The sequence below is a fragment of the Aricia agestis genome, chromosome 11, assembly GCF_905147365.1.
Source record: "Aricia agestis chromosome 11, ilAriAges1.1, whole genome shotgun sequence".
NCBI lineage: Eukaryota > Metazoa > Arthropoda > Insecta > Lepidoptera > Lycaenidae > Aricia > Aricia agestis.
Genome location: NC_056416.1, coordinates 14,442,549 through 14,463,750, shown reverse-complemented (window position 1 = coordinate 14,463,750; position 21,202 = coordinate 14,442,549). Strand labels below are relative to the sequence as shown.

The 21,202-nt window shown below is 36.5% G+C and overlaps 1 protein-coding gene across 1 annotated transcript; it reads left to right on the top strand.

The window, feature by feature from the left end:
- Positions 1–8,166: 8,166 nt before the first annotated feature.
- LOC121731724 (dynein axonemal light chain 4) lies at positions 8,167–13,301 on the top strand. Its single transcript, XM_042121312.1, has 2 exons — positions 8,167–8,354; positions 12,690–13,301. Exons 1-2 carry the CDS (start codon positions 8,286–8,288, stop codon positions 12,936–12,938), a joined length of 318 nt encoding a protein of 105 aa, XP_041977246.1. The 5' UTR covers positions 8,167–8,285; the 3' UTR covers positions 12,939–13,301.
- Positions 13,302–21,202: the final 7,901 nt, after the last annotated feature.

The window sequence follows — 21,202 nt, the reverse complement described above, 5'->3', positions numbered from 1 at the left end:
GTATCACTGACGCTCACAAGCTAGTGGAACGGGAAAAACTACGGTCTTGAGCGTGAGCGTTTCTAACGTCATCTGGAACGCGGGGAATATACCATCGATAATTTTTTTTTAATTCGTCCCCGTCGGGACAGGCAAAGGGAGCGTTGCCCATACAGCCATTTCTATGTTTTCTCTATTTAATGAATTTAGTGAAGGCCGAAGCCAATTCTTTTATAAACCATCCATCACCACCATCACCATAACCATCTGAAATAGTATACCATCGATAATACAGTTCGACAAGGCTTTATTTGAACGTGGGTGACATTGACGGGGGCGCTGCTGGTAAAGGAGAACTGTCAAACACATATCAAAAATGACTTTTTTCCATAGACTTATAATATATATGCTTTTTTCCATAGACATAATATATACTTTTTTCTATAATAAAAGCGTTTAGTTACTTTTCTCGCCACGTTCAAATAAAGCCTTGTCGAACTGAATTTTTATTTTCATATAAAATACAATAATTTATTACTAGAAGTACAATCTAAAAATATTTAAACTAGTATATTATTATATAATTATACAACCTTAAAAAAATCTATAAACAGAAAAACTTCCCCAGGTCGTCCCCACCAGGGCAGAGTGCCCAGCAGGCTGACAGCATTGCCATGTTGGATGGCAATTGCTATCCGCTGTGCCAGGTAGTTCCCGGCTCTGGGGTCTCGGGTGGCTTCAATAAGCTTTTTAGATATTTGTCTAAAAAGTCTATGTGCCGCCGGACCCCATGACCCTAGGGTTTCTACCCCAAACGATTCAAATATGAGATCTCCGCTGAGGTTCTCATATTTGCGCCGCTTGAGGTTCTCGGGTGTACTATCATTCATGAAATGAACCTTTGGTACACAAACGTTCTTTAACAACTTTTTTAAATTTATTAATTGACAGATTTTGAAAGTTTTCTGGGATCTTATTATAAAGGCGTATACAAGTAACATAGAATATCATTGCATTGACCTTTAAAAGAATTTTTGACTTTAGTAAGTCTAGTCACCGGAATTTCAAGCTTATGTTTATTACGAGTATTTCTCCCATGGGTATCACATTTTTTCTTGAATTCATATACCTATATTCTTTTTAACATATAATACATTTGATAGGACATATTGAGAAGCAACAGTTAAGAGGAGTCCACACCGCCCTTTTTTCCATACAAACGTTGTCCCCTGTTTCCTCCCTGGATAATGTTAGTAGAATTATAATTTTTTTCCTGAATATCTACGGCCACTAATACAATGTCCCTATGTTTTCTTTTTTTCATAATTTAATTATTAAATAAGATATGAACGTTCAAAAACCCAAAAAAATGGCCAGATTTTTCGCTATGTTCAAACGTCCAGAAAACAGATTTGGCTAGATTAAGTATACAAAAAAAAGCAAAACATAGGAACACAGCTCAAGGCTTTTTTTAATCTTTAATGAAAAAAGTACTTAAATCGGCTAAGTTTTGGAGAAGGAATCAGGGGACAACGAATTCTTGATTTTCTGGATTTTCTGCAGTTGTCTCTATCGCGTTCTGCGGTATAGGCTTGAGGTAAGGGAGACAGCTATAGATATTATACGTACTTTTTTTCATTTCTCCAGCCCCTGGTGTATCCTCTTAAGATTCCAGTTTCGTTAAATTTTTCTCTAGGTGAAGTATTACGGGCTAGCTTATAGATTGCCCGAACAGCTCGCTTCTGCAGCACAACAATTGTATTTATATCTGCAGCATTGCCCCACAGCAAAATGCCGTAGGACATAATACTATGAAAGTAACTAAAATACACTAGACGTGCAGCTGTTGTTTAATCTGAAAATTGTCTATTCTTACTTACTGCATATGCTGCTGAACTGAGTCTGTCGGCCAACCCAGCAATATGAGGGCCCCACTGAAGCTTGGAATCTAGTGTTATACCTAAAAATACAGCTGTATCCACTAGATCCACAGTATCACCATTTAAAAGCACATTGGTTTCCGTTTGCCCTACATTGGGCAGTGTGAATTTAATACATTTGGTGTTTTTACTATTGAGTAAAATATTATTAACGCTGAACCAATGTACAATCTTTGAAAGAGCATTATTTACTTTGTCATAACACGCATTAAGCCGTTTGATATTGAATGTAAGCGATGTATCATCAGCAAATAATACTATCCCATGTTTATCTTTGATTAAGAATGGCAGGCCATTTATATAAATAAGAAATAGGAAGGGTCCTAAAATAGACCCCTGTGGGACCCCCATTTCAATTTTAGCACCAGCAGATTTTTACCATTTATGTCAACCCTCTGAGTTCTATTTGACAAGTACGATTTTAAGAGGGCGAGTGCTGTGCCTTTTATGCCATAGTGACAGAGTTTCCTGACCAATGTTTTGTGTTGCACGCAGTCAAAAGCCCTTGAGAGATCGCAAAAAACTCCTGGAGCATCCTGCGACGTTTCCCAGGCATTAAAAATACTACTGATCAATTCAACGCCTGCGTCTGTAGTAGACCGTCCCTTTGTAAATCCAAATTGTTTATCTATACTTATAATAAAATCGTAGAGGTAAAATTTTTGTACATTGAAAATAAACTTGAAAACACGAGTCAGGGGCATGTTAGAAGAGTAATAGAACACATTTTAACTGTTTTTGAAATTTTTGTTTCTCTGTCTGTTTGTCTGTTTGTACAGGCTAATTAATCTCTGAATCCGCTGGACCGATTTTAATGAAATTTGGCGTGATGATACCTTACATCCCTGGTCAACATCTTAGATACTTTTTTAACCGACTTTCAAAAAAGGAGGAGTTAATGTTTACTTTGCTGTTTGTGGACAGATTTTCAAAATTATTTTTTTGTTGTATAGATTGCAAAAATTTGATACGATTTCTACAATAAAATCGGCCAAGTGCGAGTTGGACTCGCGTACGAAGGGTTCCGTACCGCTATAGAGCAAAAATAGGCCAAAAGTTGTGTTTTTGTATGGGAGCCCCCCTTAAACTTTAATTATATTCAATTGTATTATTAATTGTTAAAGTACACATATAATTATGGATTCTGTGAAAATTTCAACTGCCTGCCTGTTGTCATCATTACTGATATCGAGCAAAAAAGGCCAAAAAAATCATGTTAGTTTTATGGGAGCCCTCCTTAAATATTGATTTTATTTTGTTTTCAGTATTTGTTGTTATAGCGGCAACAAATATACACAATCTGTAAAAATTTTAGAACTCTAGCTATAAAGGTTCTTGAGATACAGCCTGGAGAAGACAGACGGACAGACAACGAAGTCTTAGTAATAGGGTCCCATTTTTACCATTTGGGTACGGAACCCCAAAAACGGTGACTTAATAAGTAATGGAATTGAAATCCTCGAAATTTACAACGACAACCAAAGTAATTACCAATTCTAGCAAAGGTCGATCTTTAAAACTTTTCTTAATATTCGTAAACGATTATCGAAACCATGGATGGATATTGACCACTGTGTATCTTAATTCGTTACCGGCCATGGAAATTTTAAAGTCAAACTTTACGGATCTAAGTTAGTAGCATCGGTCGAGCACATAGGTAGAAATGGTAGAATATGTACGACCGAAGGCAGTATGTTTGAATAAACATCTCATCATGTTCTCTGGGAGAGTTTTTTCTGCCAAGACGAAAGAACTACAATGCTAGAAAACCTACAGTGTAAATCTGATGTCGCATACTACGGTGATATCGTGGACAGCGCTATAGGAACTTAATCCGTGCCTTCAAGCGTTTTTGTCACAATAGGGATGATGGCAAGGTCAAAGATTAGCGAATTTTGTTAATAAATTAAAGAAATCACGGTAAAAAATAAGTGTTCCAAAAATTTCAGCTCGATAGCATTTTTATTTTTTTTATTATGCGCCTTTTTTTATGAAATAAGGGGGCAAACGAGCAAGCGGGTCACCTGATGGAAAGCAACTTCCGTCGCCCATGGACACTCGCAGCATCAGAAGATCTGCAAGTGCGTTGCCGGCCTTTTAAGAGGGAATAGGGCCTTCAAAGTTGGATAATCAGGTCGATTTTTTTTTCAATTAAATTTTTTAATATTTGTATACCATTCGATAACTTATGGAATTAAAAGCAACTTTTGTTATGAAACCACTTTCATAAACGCAATCTATACTAATATTATAAATGCGAAAGTATCTCTGTCTGTCTGTCTGTCTCGCTTTCACGCCAAAACTACCGAACCGATTGTAATGAAATGTTGTACCTATACAAATAGTCTAAAGCCTGAGAAAGGACATAGGCTACTTTTTTACTGGAAAAAAGGGTTGTAAGGGGGTGAAAATACAAAAATTTGTTCAAATTAAGTTAGTTCCAAAAATTCATACTAGACAGCGCTGTGCGTCTCTTACATCGCGCTAACGCTTGCCCAACATCTTTCTATAAGAGGTGGTATCATCATTCATTTGAGTTTCGATTTAATCGATTGTTATTTCTATTTTACGTTATTTAATAAGTCAGTACTTTATCCTACTATCCTACTTCCTACTAATATTATAAAGGCGAAGGTTTGTTTGGATGTGTGGATGTGTGTATGTGTGGATGTGTGGAATATGGATTTTTGTTACTCTTTCACGCAAAAACTACTCAACGGATTTTAATGAAACTTTATAATAATATAGCTTATACATCAGAATAACACATAGGCTACAATTTTAACCGACTTTCAAAATGGAGGAGGTGTTATGTTCGTTTTCTTATATTCAACGATTACTCCGCCATTTGTTAACCGATTTTCAAAATTTTTCTTTTGGTATATAGGGTATCATCCCAATTTGGTATTATATTCACAAAAGTGGTGATCTGATGAAGGATCCATAAGTAATCGAGGGAACTCCTCAAAACTTATACCACATGTTTCCCATGTGGTGACTTCGGTTTCGTGAGAAGTATGATTTTGCACCGAGATATACCTGGTATACCGTGGTTCGGAAGGTGCTGAGAGAACTCCTGAATCTTTATAGATACAAGTTTGGGAGTTTCGGCGTTGTTTTAAGAACAGAAAGCATATGCTACTATGAAAATTACATTCATCATCATCATCATCACTACCATATTATACCATTTCATAGTCTTTTAGATCGAGACTCGAGTTTGTCAAGCGATAATTAAAAAAAATCTATACCTACCTAATATTATAAACCTGAAGAGTATGTTTGCTTGAACGTGTCAATCTCAGGGACTACAGGTCCGATTTAAAAACTTATCTCAGTGTTAGATAGATCATTTATCGAATAAGACTATAGGCTTTATTATATTATCACGCTAAGACTAATACGACCGAAGAAACTCAGGAAAATGTGGGAAAAACGGGGGAAATATTTTTTATGGGAAAATGTACGGTTTCTGTAAAATTCCTAATTTACGCGGGCGAAGCCGCGCGGGACATCTAGTATTTAATAATTTGAAAGTTTTTATAATGTCTTGAGGACCTACTTCTTTAAATCTAAAATCGGTATCACATTCATTTACATTTTCTTTAAGTAACAATATAGCATCATCAGGAGAGTCCTTTAAGTTTCTTGTAATTGAAACTGGAATGTCAGCAAAAAAATTCTCAAAAGCAGTCGCAACATCATCGTCGGAAGTTATATTTTTGTTATCTACTTATATTTAATTTAAAATCTGAGTTGTGACTCTTCCAGTTTCACTTGCTATTATTTGCCATGTTGTTAAAATTTAGTTAACTACTAATTATCAATTAATACGTGTAAACCAGCCATAAACCAGCCATTATGGCTGGTACACGTATTAAGTAGGTAGATAAGTAGTAACTAAATTCCAATTGTCATCTAGTTTAGTACTTACTAAATTTTAACTTGCTACTAAATTTTGTCTTTACCAATGATGAAATACTCAAACCAGATATGTTACTACCGCGCGCGTTGTGAAGCTTCAAATACGGCCCAATTGGGCCGTCTGTTGTTTAGTCTGCATCGAGCGCAGTCACGAACGTGCCGCGTTTTGTCTTACCTAAATAAATTGAAAATGACGTCGTGCGAGTTTCGAAAATGTACCAATTATGACTCAAAAGTAAACAAAACACATGGAATCTCTTACCACATGTCTTGACTCTTGATTGCAATAAATACCTCGATTATTTACATTTTCAATTATTTTTTCGAACAATAACAATAGCCCAGGCGAAGAAAGAGACAGCGATACGATTCGACGTTTAAAAATAGAACTGTCTCTTTTATGTAAATGGTTTTTCGTATCTTTTGTTTCACTTATCTGTCAAATTTGTCAATGTTTGCAATTTTGAATTTGAAAATTGTTCGGAAGAGATTTAAGCCGGAAAATAGTATGGACGTAACATATCTGTATAAGTAGAATATCATTGGTGTTTACAAATAAACATGCAATCAACAACTTAAAATTAAGTTAAAATTTAGTTACTAGTACTACTTATCAATACGTGAAACCAGCCATTAATAATGTTGCCCTGAGTTTATTCTCACGCTTATCCTTATTATTTTCCACGTTTTGAAGATTTAAATTGTTCAATTTTAGACAAAAGTTCAAAATATAGTTTATCCCACGCGTTAGGTACTTACCTTGAAGGTCAAAGTTACTCTACATGACAAATACGCTTGAGTAAGGTCAGCAATAAATTAGTTTGTACTTTGTTGGGTACTTACCTATTTTCTTTCCAGTAGCTAATTATTATTTATTAGTTTAACTATAACCATATTCGTACTACATAAATCTATATATATAAAAGAAAGTCGTGTTTGTTACAACACTTATAACTCGAGAACGGCTGGACCAATTGCCATGGTTTTTGATTTGTTGGATTTGTTTCCGTCCCGAATAGCAGAATACATCTTAAAAACAATGAAAACTCGATATGTGTAATGATTAATGAATACTTTATCATTTCAATAGATGCTGATTTGTTTGGATGTGGGGGAGTCCCCAATTCCCCCGGGATGCGTCAATGCATTTCCCGTCGAAAAAAAAAAAAAAAAAAAAAAAAAAGATGCTGATTTGTTTATTACATGTCAAACATTTGTTGTCCAATCCTGTCAAAATTTTAGTGTAACAACTATTTTTTTTTTTTGGAGCTTATGGCCTGGTTGCTGAGACATTTAGCCCGGCCGCACATTGTCCGAAATTTCTGATACGAAACATTTGAACGTCGGCCGGACCGCCACACTGCACACGGCACACTACGTCGGAAGCTGGCTGAACCGGCAAGACTAGACGATAAAGTAAGAGACGTCATCTTGCAGGAGTTAAAGGGCGAAGAAGGTTATGACAAATTTACCGGCGAAAATTACCAGCAGAGTCACCGGGAATTTTTATAATTTTGTAATTTAGAAGACATGTATAATATATTCTGTGGTATAACTAGCTTGTCGAGCTTTGTGAGGACTGAGGGCTCGCGTCGTTTTTCTCCGTGGTAATTTTTTAGGGTTCCGTACCCAAAGGGTAAAAACGAGACCCTATTACTAAGACTTCGTTGTATGTCCGTCTGTCCGTCCGTCCGTCCGTCTAGGTGTGTCTTCAGGTTGTATCTCAAGAACCGCTAAAGCTAGACATCTGAAATTTTCATAGATTGTGTAAGTAATAAGTATATCTGATTGCCGCTATAACAACAAATACTAAAAACAAAATAAATCTAAGTAAGGCCATAATATAAATAAAAATTACTAAAGCACAAATCAATTATAGGCGTGAATTTGTCAATAGTTTTTCCGTAGTGTACCACAAAAAGTGCGTGTGGTACCGGATATATTGAATATTGAAATTATTTACTTGTTCAGTTACTTCTTTACGATTTCGACTTTAATTATAGTGTGCTATTAACATATAGTACTTATTTAATATTATTATTTATTTGTTTTAAAGAATCCGTTGTATGCTCCTTGATAATTTTTTGGGCTAGTTAATTCTAGTTAACTACTAAATTATAAAACTTACTTTAGTAATAATTGTAGAAGTCTGGGAAAACATTAGAACATTACATTAACTATAAAATAGGAAATTGTAAGCAACATGGAAAACGCTTCACACTTTATAGCATTAAATTGCGCTTTTGGCAGAGACGTTTATGCTGGCTGTATGTTTGCACGAGAAAAATCAATCGCATCTTCCCACCGACGTCGACGGGCGGCGCGGCGGCGGGCGGCGTCCAGTTGTCAAGGCGACGGGTAAACAGCGCGCAGCTCGCGTCGCGGAGTCTCGTGTGTTGTTTTCCGGATTTTCACGTGTTTGTTTTGGATCTAAGGGAGAGAATGGCTGAAGACGGCCAGGGTGGAGGCGGCGCGGGGGACAAAGTAATTCACACGTACCCCTTAATTCGGGTAAGTACTATATTATAAGATGACTACTTATAAGATATTATTTTGTAAACTTTAGATTTTAGTAGATTTTTTAATAGAAACCCAACTAGAAACCATAGAAACGGTACAATATATTGATAATATTGACATGGGCGTACCCAGGTTCTGGGCCAGGGGGGGGCAAATTACCCAGGTTCTGGTGCCAGGGGGGGGGCAAACCACCCAGGTTCTGGGCCAGGGGGGGGGCAAATCAGATTTTTCATAAGCTAGGTGTTTATAAAGAATAAAAAATTAGTAATTTTTAGTTGTAAAAATATTGTATTGCAAACAAATGGCAAAAATTCGTTCTTAATTTTTTATTTTTATAGATAAAAGTACTAGATAATATACTTAGTAGGAACGTCAACATGATCCAGGGGGGGCAGCTGCCCCCCCTGCCCCCCCCCCCCTCGGTACGCCCATGAATATTGATACTGCAGACGATGGTACGAGGAGAACTCATTAATATGCTTTTACTACGTCGTATTCGGATTTAGGTGTTTGTATAATGTATTGATTGATGAATCCTTAATCATTCTTCGTTAGATTACCAATTTTCTGAAAGCATCCTTCTCAAGACAATTACGTCTACATTATATCCTTCATGGCTGGTTAAATATTTGATCTATCTCTGGTTTTGCCCTACTAGAGATAGTAATAGCTCACAATCACTGACCTCCAATAAACAAGTACGCTGGACTGATGATACCCTTTGAAATGACAGCTATTTTTTGTGCCTATTTGAAGTGGAATCAGCTCCCCCATTATTAGGGATAGGAACTAAATTTGACGTAAAAATGACGTTTGAAAGTCGCCATCATGTCGCCATATTGGCGCTGATAGCAGTAGTGGGAGTATTTGGAACTAATACTAGTGATGTACAACTGTCTTTTCTGTTATCGATGAAATGTTTCCAGATTCAGATAATTAATGTCGACCATTAGGACAATAATATTAAATTGAATAATACAAACGCTACATATTTGTATTAAAGATTACAGACTTCCTCTCCGTAATTTAGATAGGCGTAATAAATTAACAACGATTTCATACGTAGATAACGTGAAGTAGTACCTATCTATAATCCATTTATTTTTAGCAGTTAGGACTACGAAAAACTAAAAACAAAACTGAAGATAAGCTTCTAACGAAAACTTTGTTGTATTGTATTTTCTAATTTCATTTCTTATATTATCAAAGTAGTGCTACAGTGTATCGTATTAAAGCTGAACAAAGCTAAATAAGTGTTCTGTGTGATTAGACCCTAACTAATCTCATTATATTATAAAGCGGAAGAGTTTGTTTGTTTGAACGCTCTAATCTCAGGAACTGCTGGTCCAATTTGAACAATTATTTCAGTGTTAGACAGCCCATTTTATATATTTTATCACGCTGAGACTAATAGGAGCTAAGAAATAGAGGAAAATGTGGAAAAAGCGGGGGAATGTATAACGTGAAGGATTATATAGGCTATTTTTTGTGGACCAATTTGTCTGTGTAATTAGATATTTACGTGGAAGAAGCCGCGCGGAAAGTCTAGTAATAATATAAAAGTTTCTTATTTATTTATGGATCTAGCAAGCCAATTTTTATCTCATTTGATTTTCGCCATTTTGGCGCTGATTGCAGAAGTGCGAGGGAAATTAACTAATTGGATAATGCGATCCATAAATAAATATGGAACGTTTGAATACATTTTTTTATTCGGGTGGAGTAGGTAAGGTATTTATAAATAATAAAAATATATGTGCGATACTTTAACATTATATTTTATTAGTTACCGTTACACAGTTACAGTCTGTCAAGAAAGACTAGACGCTGCAATAAATTTTCCAAACATAATCACGATCAAATGGTAGTTTTGCGCCTTGTATTTTCACAGAGAACGTTTGTACACTTCAAATAGTAACGGCAAGCGGTAGTAGCAATTTTCGGACGCCAACCAGGCTTTTTAATTTTTTTCAACCATAATTCCAGTCTTCCTTCGTCAGACGGAAACCTGTCAATTATTTTAAGAGCATAATATGTATTTGATAATAAAAATCGGTTATCGGAGATTACAATACAATTATTACAGATATCGATAAGTTTTATCGACAGAAAACTCCAGCACTATTGAATTTTATTGTTTATCAAAAATCGGTAAAGCAAAGGTAAATATGTGGCGAATACGGTATAATAAGATTAGTGCCACATTTTTAAGTGCCTATATTATCAATAAAAGTTTAATATCGTAGAAATGAGCTGTTAAAATCACTTACTTGTGAAATGTAACCCCACATCCCTTTTTGTACCGTGTTTTACATAACATACACCCTTTCATAGTTGAACTATGAACTACCACCACTTATATATATATATATATATATATATATATATATATATATATATATATATATATATATATATATATATATATATATATATGTGGTGGTAGTAATGGCACACAAAAAAAGTGGGTATCATAGAACCAGCGTACTTGTATAATGGAGATCAGTGCTCACAATTGACATAAAATATATGTCTCTAATGTCTAATCACTCTAATGTGAGCTATTCCTATCTCTAGTAGGGCCAAACCAGAGATAGATCAAATATTGGGAACCGCCGTAAGCCATTTATGGGTAAACGTGAAATGTTTCCCATAGCATCCATATCCCTTACTTTCTGAATCTCACGAAAGATTACCAATCTTCCAATCCAAACCAACCAAAAGCAAAAGTGCATCCATATCACTTATATGCTTCACATTTAACACATGCGTGAATCTGATCATCTTGATTCCTTGTCAATACACCGGCCTCGTGTCACCAAGTTTGAGTAACACAATAATATTTGATTAAATTGACCACCAACTCAAATCTGAAATCCGATATTCGACCGATGGTTCTAATAAAGAGGTGTCGAGTTTCCGCCGCGGGTCCATCCTAGGCCGTGTCAGTGGAGCAGCCCGATGGTGCATGTCGGATGTCTGAGAGATCGCGACATGCTGACCGTGACAACTCCAATTTCAGCACTTCTTCATGTCATATCATATCAAATAAGTAATATTATGTTTGTAGTCCGTCGTAGAATATATTCATATCAGCAGACAGGCATTAATTCTGGCAGGTTCTCTCCGGCAATGACGAATTGCAAACCTGCAACTCTTCTGATGTTGCGAGTGTTTGCCTCTAATTTTTTTTTAAACTGATAAAGATTTAAGTACACGCATAGTAATCCAGGGGTAAAATAACTCTAAACATACTACTCGTTACACATTTTCAGAGCGCGGTCTGTTACTACTGCTATCATATAGGTAGGTACTGCAATATGGGACCCGATTCTCATTTCTCCAATGCCACCTTTAATCGATTTCAGACTGTCTTACTCGCTCTGTGCGTGCCATAGAAATATGGGTCGTGTTTCGGAGTACGCGGCCATGTTTATTTTGGCAGCTGGTGCGGGCTGCGGGCTCAGGGAAGATGAACAACTGCTTGCACTAGCCGTTATCCAAATAAACGTCATAAGATTGATGGCAACGCATACGAGTACTAAACACATTATAATGCACAAACTGGCCGATATAACCTGTGCTTAAACATAAGGATCGAAAATAGTCTTAATTATAATTTTTACAAAGGAGACGAATTAATAGCACGTTATAATCGGTGGATCATCTAGGATAGTTAATTTGAATTGACCATTTAAGAAACTAGTTTGTGGGCAGCGGCGTTTTACCAAATCTAACGTTTTCGACTGGTTTGTCACCACCTGTTTATGGATTTATGCACGTACCTAAGTCATGTAATGCGAAGACCGAAGTTAGTTAGGATATAGTTATAACTTATGTTATATCTTCTTTAAATTAAACGAGCAATTCTTGTATATATATTTATAATTGGAATCTCGGAATCGGCTCCAACGATTTTCATGAAATTTAGTAAATAGGGGGTTTCGGGGGCGATAAATCGATCTAGCTAGAAATCGTTTTTAGAAAATGACTTTTTATTCGTATTTTATCGAATACCGAGCAAAGCTCTGTTGATGTAAAAGATAGTAAAATATAATAGAGATTGGAGAAAGGAAAACACTCGGTGACAAATCCATAAAAATGGTGACAAACCAGTCAGTTTTAATAGTCTGGCTAGCTCTACCTACTCAAAATCTCGCTAAATAGTTAACTTTAAAAAGTGTGTTGAAATGCGTAGAATAGATTTCCAAAATCATTATTCTTCCTTCGCTACAAATTGTAACGAATCGGATGAAAATTAAAAGTACCACATATGGTCCAACCAACCAACCAACATCCATATGTTATGTCAATATGTTGTTGCAGCACTCGGACATGTCGGAGGAGATGCGAACAGAAGCGATGGAGCTGTCGGTGACGGCGTGCGAGAAGTACTCGCAGAACAACGAGCTCGCCGCGCGCATGGTCAAGGAGTCTATGGACAAGAAGTTCGGCCCCGCCTTCCACGTGGTCGTCGGTGAGAGCTACGGCTTCGAGATCACGTACGAGACGACCACCATCTGCTACATGTACTTTGGGGGAAACCAGGCGATTTGCATCTGGAAGTGCTCGTGAGTGAGATGGAAAGTTTTATAAGCGCGAGCTCCGAGGAATATTAAGCAATTTCGTATGCTTCTCCTATTATATGATTGGTGAAGAGTGCGGGATAATATTATGTCATAGTCAGATCAATATCAGCCCCCAATTCCTCGGAGCTCGCGCGCGGAGTCAGAGGGAGAATTGTCAATTATTGTGCCCAAGTGCAAAGTGTCTGTTCGTATTAAGAAGATGTACCATCGAGGAAATTGATTCCTAGGCAGTTGACAGACCAACGTCATTTGATCGGATCAAACGGTTCGAATCGGTCGGTTGGCTTTGCCGTTTGACGTAACGCGTCCAAACTACATAGGTCCATCTGTCTAGGAATCAACTTCTCTGATAGTATTAGGTACTATATTGCCTGTGTAAGCGTAGTCCACAAGTTTAGCTATCAAATGAGACCTTTTTTTATCTTCATAGGATATTTACATGAGAAGTACCGGTCAGATTAGTGTGAAAGCCCGGGAAAAACTAAAATGGTTGCCATTTTACAACCGTGAGAGAGATAAAAAATTTGAGAGCCAATTTGTCGATAAAATATGCCATAGATCATGACATTAAAGGATCGGACACCGGTGTCGGGACACATTGTATATTTGTAGTATATGATGCTATTGTAGTATAGTGCCTTCTTGTCGCGAACAGACAAATGGAATGGAATGATAGCAGTCACAGAATTTTAATGGCTGTATGTACTTTTAATTTTTTGTTACTATTATGATAAGGTCTAGTCGAGTAGGTTGATATATCTACTCGGAATTCTCAGGGTTGTTACTTGTTGCATGTTATGCAAGTTTTGGAAAATGTTTTTTTGTATAAACTTATGTTTGGAAAAGATCCATCTATATAAAAAGTAAGAACAGAAACTGTGCTGACCATCCCCTGAAAATACAAGTACAAAGTCTTAAAATAGGTTAAAGTAGGTATGTAAATAGGAATTAATATTTAATTTACCTTCAATACTAGAGACAATGCTTCTATTTTTATTTATTAAAAACTTGCCCGTCGATATGTATGTGCCTATATTAATATTAATAAAAAACAAGCAATATTTTTAAATGTAATAATTTCGTTCATGTTAAAGGAGAATTTATTATAACTTTGTGATAATAATGCAAATTATGTACTGATGTGAAAATGTTGTACAATAAAAACAACGAATACGTAAGTCTTTTTATGAAAGCCTTTACGACCACATTATTTGTACACGTTTTGCAAATAATGTTTGTTTAGCCTCTATTAGGTAACGATAGTGTGCGGACTGTTCGCTAATCTATAGAACCGGTACATACCTATGTATGTTTATTCATCTCGTCTGGAGTGCTTTGAGCTTTCCGCCCCAAGTGAAATGTTATCGATCTCTGAGGGTAGTTGATCGCATTGGCGTTGCCCACCCTTTGAACCTATATCAGCTGTATTCAAATATTCTAGGTAGTAAGTAAGTCACGGTACACAAATATACTATTGCTAGTTGCGTCTATATTTATTATATTATAAGTACCTGAGGTGTAAGTTTTAGTTCTGTATATACTTAATAATTAGTCTTTGATTTGAGGACATGCATTTTCATCATACGTAATCTGTATGCAAGATTCCATACTTTTTTTAAATCTTAGGTACTTATACTTACTTACATAAGACGAATCGGTGTTTTTATTATATTAACTCTGTATTTATTGGCGACTAGGTCATAAAGGGGTAAAAGTTAAAACATGTCTGTCTATACGTCTATTGTGTCTAGTTGTTACTAGTCGTTACCTCTACACTGGGTTACCTATAAATACAAAATGTGTGGTACTTATTTGGCATGTGATGATCGCCAGCTCGACGGAGGATTTTAATTACACATACTTACATAGCTACACTTATTGTAATCGTGTATGTTTTTGTGAGCCACAAAAAATGTTCTCACAGACTGGCGGATGATGAATGAAGCGGCAAAAATAAAAAAATTGTTTCCAAACGCGACCTTAACCACCAGGTACTAAAGTTTTTCTGTACCGCGACCTCGGCCGGCGCGTTCTACTGATACTTATCTGATTATGTAAGCAACAAGTCACAACAGCCAATGTAACAAACATTTTTGTAACAATTGACCTGTAGTAGTAGTAGGCTGACGTATTACGTACGGAGGAAATAAAAAAAAAACAAGTCACAACAAACACTTCAATTACTTGCTTGACCGCCGTACTTACTTTATTTGGTACTTATAGTACTTTCCTTAGCTCTACCACTCAGTAGCAGAGTAAGAGAAGTTCTATCTATAAGTATGTAAAACTCTCTAAAGCTGCGGTACTCAAACTTTTTTTGGTAACGGAACCCTTTTAGGAAGTGATTTTTTTGACGGACCCACAAAAAATGTTTTGTCTTTGAATAAATTGTCTCCATGCTAGTAATGATATTTCTAAAAACAATAATTAAATATTATGTATCGCTCGCGGTACCAGGACTACTGCTGCGGCTGCTCTAAAGGATAACTATACGATTGTAAACGTTATTACGAAATATCTACTAATAGTGTTTCAAACAGCTTGGACCCTTTGGAATTACGCCGAGATGTAGCTTCACTCTGCATCCTCTATCGGTTGTACGGTTGTACCACGGAGTCACGGGGAGTGCTCTGAGGAATTGTTTGGAATCATACCACCTGCAACTTTTCGCCATCGTCCCACGCGAAAAATATACCATCCTCATCACCTTGATGAGTGGCAGGTCTTCCACCGTGCGTTTCTCGCGTAACTTTATGCCGCGCACTGTAAAACTCTCGAACAAATTGTCACGCAGTATTTCCGTACCTGTACCACAAACCTTCAAGAAAAGAGCGAATTCCCTCTTAAAAGGCCGGCAACGCACCTGCAGCTCTTCTGATGTTGCGAGTGTCCATGGGCGATAGTAGTTGCTTTCCATCAGGCGACCCGTTTGCTTGTTTGCCCCCTTATTTCATTAAAAAAAAATTGAAATCGCGCATAGGCATAGGCATCATAGTCCTCCCCTACATCTACACGTTTATAAATAGGCCAACGTGAAGAAACCACATAATATGATGCTATACATACTAGGAAGTTCAAGAATAGCTATTTTAAACATGTGTGAGTGATTTTTTTTAAACAATAGGACGTCCAAGTATTGTTTAGTGAACAGCGCAATACTAATGTTACCACATTACAGTAATACGTTTGGTTTCACCAAAACAATATTTCGACCCTGAACGCGAGTTTGCATATTTGCCATTTTCCATGAATTTTGAATTTATGAAACTCAGTTGTATTGGCGTGTTAAATATTTTTTAAAGGAATCATGATCGCAAAAGTCGCATGATACACTTATGTTACAGCTTACAATAAGGTTCAACAGAGACACAAAATGAAATAGATTTATAATAATCAATAGTAATAATATATTTTAAACGTTATAAATTTTCACAAAATGTACGAATCAATATACCCATTACATGTTCCTGTTTCCTTCAAATGATTTTAATGTAGGTCTAGGTAACCTATACTGTTATTACAATCGACATCCGCCGATTTCGTCCTAGGAATTAGTGTATAATTGCCAAATGCTAACTATCTGTAGATTAAATAGAACAACATAATACCTACATCAATTACTTACAATAGAAGTTTGGATTTTCACATAATATGTAAGTAATAATAATTATTATTATAATTAATCAGCATTCAATCAAGAAGATTAAAGTAAATAATAATTATTGTGAAACAACCAAAAATAGAGACCTATCAAATAGCCGTGAGAAGGGTATTTCATTTTAACATAATATTTATATTACAAACACACTTTTTGGTAATTGCAAATACCTACTTAGGAATAATCGGCACAATTTTTGTATACGTACTTCAACTAGGAAACAGGCTGTTTAAACCTTTTACAAAAGCATTTGCTTCCTACACATACAGTCTCGAGGAAATAACGCGTATACATGACCCCGCTTATTTATTGAAAAAAAAATTAACTCCAGCATTCATGCTTATATTCTACATAGTACATAAGTACCTACTCTTTATTGTGGCTGTCATTTTCGGTCACAGACGGACATTAATATAGAATAGCGTTAGCGCAAAGTAATATTTTTATTCATAAACGCCCCGCGTTAGAGGGTACTGAACTGTTGAGGAAGAAAAAACAACATAGCTGTCATGGGCGTATATAAGAGGGGTGTCCTGGGGGTCCGGACCCCCCCCCATTACTATCCATCTTACTTGTCCAATTTCGACAATAATATCATAGTAAAAGGAGGGGAAGTAAGTTATCTTCATACAAAGGCACCGCGCGCAATGTGTGCGCCATAATATCAATGCGTCGCCACACGGCACACAACAAAATCTCGGACAATATTTCGGCATAACCAGTCGGGGCTAACACTTTACGCTGCACGCTCGCGCCGCGCCGCGCCTCGGTTAAACGAATCAAAAATGTCCGATCATAATCGCAGGAGTAATAGATATTGCTGTGTGTTTGGGTGTTTTAATAGTAATGCAACAATTCCAGAATTGTCTTTGTTTAAATTAGGTATATGTTGAACAGGAAAAGTCAGTAATACTCAATTATTCTAGCATAATATAATAATTTTTACTTGATGATCAGATACCTACTTACTTCTTTTTTATTGTATTAGTTTTCTATCACACAAAGGAAGTAGGTAGGTAGGTAGATCTACTTTTCCACTAGAACATAGTATAAATAAGATAATGTACTTTTGATCCGTCAACTAATTTGCCGCTATTGCTTTGTTTACGTAATAGTAATTTGCCGATTTTTCTGTGTTGTAGACCGTATATTAACTACTTACAGTCAATTACTTATTTTAAATCGTAATTAAAAATAAGTAATTGACTAATTGTAAATCACAAATAATATTCACAATACACATAAAGCAAAGTTCGAATCATAACAACAGATTTGTTTATAGTATAAGAGACATGCGTTAGTTTTTAATGTTGTTTAACATGGTATTTTTATAATTTTATATTGCACCAACTAACTTTAACTTTGACTACAGTGCAAAATGTCAATTCTTTGGGTAAAGTTAAAAATGGACGCCATCAAGACGCCAATTTAACTATAACCATAGAGCTGTCATCATACAAAAACCGCAATTTTTGACAGTTCTCCTTTACCAGCAGCGGCCCCGCCCACGCGCATGTATAACCTTGTTGGATCAGCTGTCATCTGTCAATTTCTCCGGGCAAAGTTAAGGGTAAAGTTAAAGTTAAATTTACCTTAACTATAACTTTAACTTTACCCACACCTCTGGTGCAACCCAGTCTTAGACATCGGATTATATGCACGATTAAAGTGCCGAAATATGCATGCAAATATGCACGAAAAATGGCTGAAATATGCACAAAATATGCACAATAAAGATTTACTTTTTATTAAAAGTCGGGAGACCGCGACGTTGCCGCTGTTCATGCGGTTGCGCGAACGAAGCGCGGACGGCCGCTCCCACACCAACCGGCCGCGCCTCCGCGCCGCCTAAAATTGACAACCCTAAGACAGTAGGTAATTATATCGCGGATTGGGCCGGAGTTATCCTACTTCCCCTCCTTTTACTATGATAATATATGTACCTCGCCGATTAAAATCGGTGCGGTACATGTATAAAAAAAATATTTTTGATTTCCTAAACACGTTGCCTATTTGCTGCTGCGGAACCCTTCATGGGCGATTCCAACTCACACTTGGCCGCTTTTTTACGTTAGGGTTACCCCCTTATCAAAGCTATAATATATACGCCCGTGACTGCTGTGCTGTTTTGTGTTTAAGTATGTTGAATGTGAAATACCTCAATACCCCCTCTGCATTTAAACACGTTACAACCTCGATATTGGCACATAACAGCGACCACGCTTCAAGACGCTTGATTGCGGCGCGGACGCTCAGTGCGGGCGCAGTGCGTGCAACATGCGTAGAAATCTATTTAATTATTTTTATTATCAATCTATATTTACTCTTTAATATTATGTATCTTCATAAATTATTTGATAATCGAAATGTTGCAAAGAGTAATTATGAAAGTAATTTGTTAAGTTATTATCGGAATATTATTAGTCAAATAGATTTATCTGTTCCACACACGGCACGGCACAGCGTCCCATATTTTTTGCACAATTTCGTTGCTTGTTCACAAGATTCAATATAAGTTACGTAGAACGTAAGTAAAGCATTCAATACTGAAAAATATCACTAACCTTTAACTGATGACAACTTAAGGATATAATATATAACTTATAGTATAAAATATGTTCTTAAAAAATGAAAATGGATGGGAAAAATGGAAACATGAAATGAATATAAGTAGAAGATCATAAATTCTGAATCTCGTGTCCCAAGCTACTCCGGCACAACTACATACATTAACACATACTACCAACAGGATTAGGGAACGACGTATAAAATCTACAACTGATATAATATACTCTAACTAGTCTACTCTAAACATTTGGGAGTAACTAACATTGTCAGGCACGATTTTATCAAGTTTACTGCAGACACCAAGTTACCTACGGCAGTGAACATTTTTATAATTGATAGTCATGGTACGTTCATAGTTATTCTTCCTCAGATACCCCTACCTTATCACGTAAAAATAGCGATCAAAAATTTTGGCTGATACGTGATACGAAATTGCGATTTTGGAGCAATTATCGCGCAATAATTGCTATCGCATTGCTCTCGCAATGGCCGACGGGGGCCGTTTTGTTTACGAATTTTGTCACGGAGCACTTAAATTATCCCCGAAGTTTCGGCTAGAGGTAGATCAGCACACCTATAACCATTGCTGTTGGAAAAAAAACTAAAACGACAGACACAAGAAAAGCGCTCCGCGACAGGAGTCTTGGATGATTATACTCATGACATAAGGATCACTCATACAAGCTCCAAGATCGAATAACTCTGAACGAAAGAAGTCAAAGAAAGAAAATCTGATCAAATAACTTTCAACAAAAAGTTTTTTCACACTGAAATTAGCAATTTGAAGCTCAGCTTTCTATATATTTATGAATTATGGCACATCAAAATGCTGGGTGATATATTCACCGACGTAGTTCCTACTACAGTCTCGTCCTAAAACTTAACGACGATATTATTATTTAATTTAAATACATGAGCGACATCTAATATTTTCTATAACATATCGTATAAAAATGTTAATTTTATGTTAAGTATTCTAATAATAATACAGTAAAACGGAAAATATTTAGTTTCACAACAGAACACTCGTTAAACAAATTGAAACACAACCATTACTTTCGTAGGAACACACAAAATCAACTGTTGATCCTTTGCTGCTGATAATGACATTTAACTCATCAGTCGTCATACAACAAACATAATTTATTGAGCTCACACTCCAGACTTTCGGTTTAAAATTTTGTTCAAGAAAGCCTAGAGTCTTTAATTAAGTCATATGATAAATAATATTATTATATTACCTAATACAAATTTTGCCGCTACGTGGGTAAAAGCGATCGCAAAATATTTTTGTAATTATTGAAAAATTATTCTAGCCTACGCGAGATACATTTACATAAATTATCTACTTGTGACGAAGCTACACCACGGACCACGGCAGTCAACGCTGACAGGTCATCGGAAAAGCCACACCTTAGCTTATCATCATAATATAACACGATAACATTGTGACAAAAGCCGCAAGTCCCCCCCACGCGAGCCCAGTTAAAGCCACAGTAAATATGTAAATAATAGTGTTTTACTATCTAGCAGTAGTTATAAAAAATATAAAGCTATATATTTTAACTATTCACCTATATTATTTATCTTGCCTATTCTAATGAATAAAGTTGTGGGTTGTGATAGAAATAGTTAATTATGTTACATCTCACTTACATAGGAATATAAAAACGGGTTCAAAACTTTCATACTCGTGGTATAGACCTACACAAAACGGAATTACATCAAAGAGTAGTAACATTTTTCAAAATTCATACACTAAATGCTCGAAATAAAGTATATAATACTCCGTCCATACACTGGAGACGAACACTATTGAAGTTACCATACTAACTACTAGTACACAACGATGACACTTTCCAATACAATGTTTTCTAAAACAGTCAGTAGTAGTCGGCGAGCAGGGCCTGCGAGCTGGCCCACTGCGTCACCTCGCACAGCACCTCGAGCGGCGCGCGGGGGGCGGTGCGAGGGGCGGGGCGGGCGACGCGGCGGGCACGGGGCGGCGGCGCGCGCGCGGGCCG

What these genes read in the sequence shown, in the direction of transcription:
- LOC121731724 (XM_042121312.1), top strand. Translation starts at nt 8,286, where the DNA reads ATGGCTGAAGACGGCCAGGGTGGAGGCGGCGCGGGGGACAAAGTAATT. An exon ending in ACACGTACCCCTTAATTCGG is followed by an intron (nt 8,355 to 12,689) that starts GTAAGTACTATA and finishes ATGTTGTTGCAG; the next exon opens with CACTCGGACATGTCGGAGGA.